The 8,188-nt window shown below is 45.7% G+C and overlaps 1 protein-coding gene across 2 annotated transcripts in view; it reads left to right on the forward strand.

Moving 5' to 3' along the window:
- Positions 1-7,407, forward strand: part of PHACTR1 (phosphatase and actin regulator 1) — a 301,039-nt gene extending 293,632 nt beyond the window's left edge. For both annotated transcript variants that reach the window (XM_056330031.1, XM_056330030.1), the window contains exons 12-13: positions 2,664-2,740; positions 4,946-7,407. In XM_056330031.1, the coding sequence (XP_056186006.1) occupies positions 2,664-2,740; positions 4,946-4,961 (93 nt within the window). In that variant the 3' untranslated portion in view covers positions 4,962-7,407. The remainder of the gene's footprint in view (positions 1-2,663; positions 2,741-4,945) is intronic.
- Positions 7,408-8,188: the final 781 nt, after the last annotated feature.

Below are 8,188 nucleotides of genomic sequence, written 5' to 3' on the forward strand. Positions count from 1 at the left end.
TAATAAGGGTCTTAATGACGCCTCAGGAGGAAGATTTAAACATTTTATGGCCTCTGTAAGTAAAGAGGATTTATGAGGCTTATCAGTGATTCCTATGCTTACAGTGACTCTATGATGGCCATGTAAAGTTAAAGATTTTCGGTACCTGAATTCAAGCCTTGACTATTTCTTTGCTGTGGGACTTACACAGCAATGGAGACCATGATGTCCAGTGTTTAGAGACAGGAGGAGGATTTCTGGCCATGCCACTCCTTTATGGTGTGCTTGATTTTATTCACAGAGCAAAGGGCAGCCAGGTGTATTTGTATAATTTAACCAGAGGACATGTATAGTTTGGTGACCACTGGTTTTCTCCTTGACAGAGGGCTTTTTTCAGTTTCGCTTTGGACAAGTTAATGTAGCATAAACTGATCTGAAAAAAAGAAAAACTCCATCTGGATTGTCCACAGACCATAATATACTGGGTTAAAGTAGCTTTTCCCATTTTCTCTCACCGTGTGGGACAAGTTCTTAGTCAACTGACTTAGTTTTATTCTCCCAATTGGTAGATGAGGGAGGTAATAAATCTCCAGCTGGTTCTGCAGCCTGTGAGAGATCCCTGCCTGGGATGAAAGGCACGGAGAAACTTCAGCTGAGAAAGGAGAAGATTTGGAGTCCAGGCAGGTCCTTCCTCATCCTGTATCTGTGAAAAGAACAAGTATTAAATACCACTATTAAATGTGGCCTGGTAAAAAATTCAGTATTAAGGCAAAGTACTTTGAGGTCACTTCTGTTTTATAATGCATGCGTGAAGTCAATAGAGCAAGGAGCTTAAGTTCTTCAAGTGAACATTTTCTCAGCAAAGCAGAAGAAGAAATGTTTGTCATGCTTATATTAATGCCCCTTATGGCGTAAGATTCTTTTGGGGGTTTGATTCCTGTGGGTAGTATTCTGATTTCTGCCGTTCAGATGACCTGCTTTTCCCCACTGTTGGAAAAAATAGCCAGACAAATTGGAATCAACTCTAAAATGCCTGACAAAGCTGCAACGTCCTATAAAACATTATTTTCTTCCAGAGCTTTGACTCAATAACTGTCTTCACTGGTCAGCACAGGATAGATTTATTGCAAAAATAGATTTTAGTAATGGACTTTTCTGTCTGTCGGTAGATCTGTGTGCTGGATGTAAGGAAGTGCCATCCCTCTGGCTTCATCTTCACCAGGTCTGGCTGTTAGAGGAATGAAAAGGGCACGTCAAAATCGCTCCAGCAGATGAGGGATGCAGGGAGGAATAGATTTCAGACCTTGTGCGAGTCAGAAGCCTGTGTGGCCTCCTTCACCGTCACTTAAGTAGCAAATTGGTCTGCTGAAGGTAGATCTTGGAGCTGCTGCGCAGCCATCGCTCTGTCCTGACGGATGGAGGCAGAGCCTGACAGACATTTCTAAGGTATATAAAAAACTAAAGCTGTCCAGAAGGAGCACAGGGGGCCTTTTCTGTAGAGCGCACTCACAAAATCTATCAATTCTTAGGGCTTGTCAAGGCAATGGTGGTTCGTGGCAGTTGCAAAAGCCCTGTTCTGGGCTGGTGCTGTTCATACTAGGTTAGATTTCCTCCACTGAGAAAAATTTCTGACAGACACGAGTATTGCCGACTGGTGCAGCCCGTTGCAGCCACTGATCTGATGTTTTCAGCATCACACGGAAAGGCAGGGACACACACTTTGGACCCAGGGGAGTGTTCGGCCACAGCAGCCACCTTGCACGTCCTCTCCAAATACTCACAGTGAAACCCACTGGTGAGCTACAAATACCACAGGGCTGTCAGAAGTCCCCACTTTGGGCTTGGGACTCCAGCCAGCTCTGTTGAGCACCATCTCTACCACAAAGCTGAGTCCCTCCAAGTCACCCCCTTTTTATTTTTTTTTTCTTCAGTATTTCTCTTTCTGCCAGTCACCCCTGGTTTTCTTTCCCTTCATGGACAAGCCACAGAGGCTGTAGGTAACTGGGTCTCCTGCAGGTGCTGAATACAACCACCTGTGGGTAGTTTTCTGCTGGATTAGGGGGTTGAATTGTTTCAATAAATGGCACAGCTGGGTCGGCAGGGGGGAGGAGGATGGGGGGGGGGGGCGGGGGGAAGGGGCAGAGGCAGAGGCAGAGCAGAGCAGAGCAGAGCAGAGCAGAGGGCAAGGAGCCAGGCATCCCTCTTCCCTTCCAGGTAAGCTCACCCACCTTAGGTAACTGCACCCGAGGAGATTCAGGACCACGTAAAGGTGGGAGACATCTCCAATAGTAGTCCGGCAGGATCCAGGCTCAGTCCAGCTCTGAAGCAGATAGCAGTGTTGGAAAAACTCTGTTGCACATTTTCTTTTCTCATGCTTATGTTAATTTGGGTTTTGTACATGCAAGTGTTTACATAACAAGCTGGAATTGGTTTCTGTATCTGTGCTGTCTATGATACATTTTCAAATTGAGCCATTCGACCAAAGCATTTATCTCTTCCCTTTATGTGATTTAGAACGTGTTTATCTCTGTTCCTTTACATGTTTTAAAGTCTTTTTAATGTTTTCCTTTTTTTTCTCTGATGTTATCTATCTGCTTCACTTCTAATATACTGTTTTGAGAACAAAGTGAACTTATTTTGATCTCTCTCATTTATACATTTATGAGTTTATTTGTCCTTTGCAGGCAGCCATTCGAAAAGAGCTTAATGAATTTAAAAGCACTGAAATGGAAGTTCATGAATTAAGTAGGCATCTAACAAGGTAAGCTGAGATAATTTTTTTAAAACTATCGATGAATAATGTTGTTTAAAAAAAAAACAAACACAAACCACAAACCCAGCAGCTCTTTCTTCAACAGCCACTGAACACACCATGAAGTCTAGACAACATTTAGAATTACAGGCTGTAAAAGAAACTCGCACAGATGAGCTCATGCCGCCCTATTATGCGGTGGGAATGCAGGCATAGCTGTCTGTTTAATAAAGTGTGCCCTCTTTTTATTTTGTTTTTTTAAACTATCATGGTCTAACTGCATGTCTGTTCTTCTGATATCAAAAGTGAATAGCGTTGGTGTTTGAAGGTCAGGGAGCTCTCGTGGAGCCAGCACGTAGCGAGGTATGAAGGAGGGTACACTCAGACCCTGCTGCACGTACAGCTGTTGGGCGCTGCACATCTCCATCCTGTCCTCCACATCCTGCCACAGAGAGGCACTATATTTAATGCTTTTAGGCCTTTTTAGTTAAAAAGTTAGAGACTGACCCCAAACCAACAGCCCTCCTCGCTGCCAGGCAAGGGCCAAGGCACGCGGGGAGGTCAGGGCACATCCCCTTACGCAGCCTGTGCTGAGTCTGCTCTGGCTTTGGTGCCCAGATGAGCTGATCTGGCATTTCGGCTGAAGTCAGGGCTTTGCAAATCAACATTAACCCCCCACTCATCGTTAGACATTAAAGACAAGCGTTAGGTATTGAAGATAAGTGACAGGGAGCTCTGGTGCAAAGCTGGAGCTGCCTGTCTATTAATCTGTTCATCAGCTAGGTGCTCATAAAAAATGCAGGCAATACTTTTAAGAAAAGTACAGAAAAGCTTAAGGCAAAATTAATTTTGTATTAGGGGATTTTTATGTGTATAAATTAATAATTATATGAAAATTCACCCGATGCATTATGTATATATTCCCTTGCAGAAACAATCTCCCTTCTACTTCCTAGCCCGTGCCAGGATGGTTGCACTGGAGTTTGTAGTAAGGCAGTGCTGCTCGAGACAGGCCGGCTGCTTCTGAGCCACGAGGGCTGGAGGAAGCTGTAGGGTGTGCAGTTGGCCTAGATCTGGTGACCCCAGTGACCAAGCCTTTGAGGGACACTTGGCTCACTCCTCCAGGAGAGCGGGGACAAATTTAGAAAGGATGAGGCTGTTATAAAGAGGATGTTGCTACAGGGAGCTGAGCTCCGTTGATTGCCACGAGGCCTTTAGCATCCCACAAACACTGGTTTAGTTTTCCAGGTCTCTCCAGCTGCTTAGGTTTCACAGGTTTCTGGGCAGTATTTTGCCTCTCTGCCAGTGTTGGGGTGAGCAGTGACCCTTTGAGGTGACTCGGCTTGTATCTGAAAGCCACCGAGTGCTTTGGCTTACTAAGTTTGGGCCAGGCATACTCAGAGGTATAGCTAATATAATAGAAATTGGAATAAGGGTTTGTCTGAAGTTCATGAGGACTTACTGGTTAGACAAGTGGCTTTGGGAAAACATGCACTTGAAGGAAGCACGCTTAACCAAAATGAAGTCATTCCCTTAAACAAACTAGATAAATCACCATTATAAAATCATTAGCAAGGTAATGAGCTATTCATGTCATTAAGCAGTGGCATGAGCTGAGCGAAGAATGTGAGCGTTGCTTTACTAGTGGGACACGTTAATTTGTTCATAATAGAGTGAAAAATCAAAGCTAAAAAAAAAAAAATCCTTTGCAGAACTGACAAACCCAGGCCTCCTGACACAGGGTGTGCTAGCGGAAAGGATGGCCATTTTGGATCTACTTAGCTCTTTAGCCTCCAATATTAAGAAATAATCATACCTGAAGTGTCTGTAAATCTTTCTGGCTGAAGACCGTAAGGTCTGTCAAAATCAGACAGTTTTTGTGGAACCAGGCATGGTGTGGTCTGAAAGAGGGCTAGCCGATCCGAGATAACTCGCTCGGGGATCCGATGGGATGAATCTGTCTTTGGTAGATTTTGGTGCAAACAGGTTATGCCTCTGAACAGTGAGTCTGGCGCGGACCAAGGAATTGTGAGCATCTCTCTGGGTCTGCAGTGCCAGCATGGCTGATGTCAGTGCTACTGCAATCGAGCTCTGCCTAATTGTGTCACTGTAGCAATTAGTTCTCCAAATTTTTTATGTACAATACGCATGTGAGGATATTACCTTACCATTTCTTTTTTTTTTTTTTTTTTTCTTTTTCCTCTTGGGTTTTAGGTTTCATAGACCGTAGCAGTTCAATTCTACCTGACTACTATGCCATCTTCAAAACATAACTAAAAGGAACCATAAGTGCTGGTATTATTCACTTCCCTGTTACGTACAATGTAAATCTTCTGAACTGCCTTTTTAAAAAACAAACAAACAAAAAAAGAGTAGAAAAATAAATATTAAAAAAAAAAGATAAAATTGTATTTACATGTGATGGATACTGCAGCATCATCAGACCTGCTGGTTCAAGCTTCAGTAACAGAAAATACCCCTGGTGGGAATCGTGCCAAGACTTGGCATCTATGTATAAGACTTTCCCGGCATGTGGATTTGCCATACATGTTCAAGCCCAGCTGGTGGTGCGTCCATTTCGTCTTCAGGCACCCCTCATCCTGACAAGCCTCTGTCATCAACTCTAGAGAGCCCTGGGATGGTGTTCAGGGAACCACTGGCCTGGGTGAAGTCTTCAAAAGACAAGCACCTGTGGCACTAAAGCACTTATACCAAACACTCCTTTCAGGCTGCGAGCACCTTATGAGGACGGTGAAGGAGCAGAACTACTCTACAGGCCAGCCCATCTGTGACTGTCATCTGAGGAGGAAGGCATTTCTTTCCCTGGAGAAGTTTCTAGCCAGTCAATAGGCACTGTTCAGCTCCCAAGCAGAAAAAGGCATCACCTGTGAAGAACAGGACTCCCTACCAAAGGCTGGTTCAGTTCTAGCAACTGTTTCTGTTTCATCTCTTTCCAGTATGATTTTCCAAACCCAGCTGTGAACCCACCAGTAGTAAACAACCAGAATGCTGAGGGCAAGCAAGCAAAACCCATCTCTTCATGGTCACTGCATGGCATTTGCTCAGCTTGTAGTTTGTTTTTACACCCGAGCCTCGTGACTGTGCGAGCCAACATGCATCCAGCAGGAAGAAAGGCTGGAATTCCGACTGGCTCTGCAGCGGGACACGCGACAGGAGGAACTGGGGGTTCGCTGGACATCTCTTCTCTCTGTATCGGGTGTTTCAAGAACTGATCCTAAACTCATACTGAGGAAAGCATGACAGGTTGTGATACCCAGCCTAACAAAAGGAGTCTGCAGCATCGGTGTGGGTGGGGGGACTGTCCCCGGTACCCACAGCTGAGGCGTAAGGACAGCGATTCAGAGGTGTTCTGGTTTGGTTTTGATTTATTTTTATTATGGTGATTTAACAAGCAAACTGACCAAGCAGAGCTCGGAGAGCTGGTCGCCCTGGGCCTGGCTTACCTGCCAACGTAAGCGCGTACTTAACGCTGAGTAAGCACGCCCACAGCCTCACTGCAGGCAGGACCATGGCCGACGGGCTTCGTGACAGCTGAACACGTTGAAGTGCTTTTCTGAACTTAGGCCAGCACCTTCCATACTTAAGTCCTTAACTAGTGTCACGCCAGCAAGCTGGGGCAAACGTCTAGGATTCCCTTCCAGCTCTGGCAAGAAACGGTAACGCCCTGTTTTGGGCCAGCAGCCCCGAGCACTGTAGCAACATTACTGTAAGAAGTTCCAGATTATTACTTCAGGAACCTTTTATTCTTCCCATAATAACTAACTATTTTACTTTGACAGTTTGACCAGAGAGGCCAAAGTTTTTTACTACGGTATTGTTATTTCTGTTACGACTTTATTATTTTTTCCTTTCTTGTTGTCTTCCATTTATTTATCCCCCTCTACACACACCCCCCCCCCGCTAACATTGCCCCTCACCGATGGCGGGCTGACAAGCCTCTCGTGTGAGCATTTAATGGCCAATGCTGCACAGTGCCAACACTCCTGCCTCTTCTCAGGCCTCTGTCTCATTCCTCCGGTCACAGGAGTAAAGCAAAAGGACCTGCACATAGCCCATGGAGCTGCTCTAGCATCCAGGCTGCCCAAATAACACTGGCAGGTAGGCTAATGGGCTCCATTTGCACTTGGTGGTGGTACTCAATACCTCACAGATTTGCTCTCCATCAGAGACAAACAAAAGCATTTTACTCCCACCTGTGGCTATCCTTGCAATGCTATGGATTATTAGCTATTAAATAAGAATTGGCTGTTGTAGGATGGAAGACGCTACAAAGGAAAGTAAAGACCAACTAGTTTCTGGTGCCTCCTTTTCTCGGCATCATGCCTCTGATGTGATACACTTCCCAGATTGGGGAGTGATTTCCAAAGAAATACACAGTGATCCCTGTATCACCAGCTCGCAGTTGCTTTAGACACAAGTTAATCAGTAGGGAAGCCTTTAATGTGCAATGTTATCAGCTCAGTGCAGCAAAGACAGAGCATGACATACTAGCCAGGAATACAGTGCTTTTGGGGTTATTTTCATGAAAACCTGGAGTTTGTGGTTTTAAATCCCTCCACATACACATGCATGTGTAACAAGACCACACCACAGCTTTAAAAAGGGAAAACAGAACTCTATGCTTTTGACTACACAGACATGGCATTCGGAAAGGGCTCTGCAACACAGCTGTTTCCAAGAGCATCGAGCCCTCACGCTCCCAGTATGGATCCCACACCGGCATCATCAGCTGAGAGGTTCACTGTGAAAGGGAAAGGAGGCCACTGGAGGAGCAGCAGGGACAGAAGTCGGAGGACTCAGTAGGCTGGTGGGAGGAAAAAGTGAGATTTTTTTTTTTTTTTCTTTTTCCATTTTATGATTGAAATGAAGAGGAAAGAGGTAGAAGTAGCAGACTACCGCTGTCAGTGTCTTGTCGGTGCTGGAGTCCCCAGGGGAATGGGTACGCTGTGGGCAATGTCACTGCGGGTCCTGCCACTGGCCCTGGTGGGCTCGGACCCCAGCGGTGCCCACGCCTGGCAGCCTAAACAAACCCTTGGGCACTGGTTGAGGCATGTAAAAGCCAAGTCTTGGGTGATGGCCAGACATTCCCCAGCACCCTGCCTTCATCTGGATGGGCCCAGGGCAGGTCCCGGCTGACCACTGCACAAGTTGTCACACTCAGCCTGCCTCAGGATTCCTGCTGTCCCCAGGGCAGTTACACGCAGCAATGCTTTATTATTTTTTTTTTCCCATTATGTTAACTCCTGGCTGAGCAGACAGCAGGACACAGTGGAAGAACTGCCACATTTCTTCCACATTGCAAGCAGAGCTTATTACTGAGAAGGGGAAGGGGGAGGAGAAAGAAGCTATATGAAGTGTTTGGCACCGCAGTAAGCCTCCCAGAACTGGCACTTCAGCTGGTTTTAGCTTCGGTGGGTCTGGGTATTTTGCAAAATT

The sequence above is a fragment of the Falco biarmicus genome, chromosome 3 (assembly GCF_023638135.1).
Source record: "Falco biarmicus isolate bFalBia1 chromosome 3, bFalBia1.pri, whole genome shotgun sequence".
Lineage (NCBI taxonomy): Eukaryota > Metazoa > Chordata > Aves > Falconiformes > Falconidae > Falco > Falco biarmicus.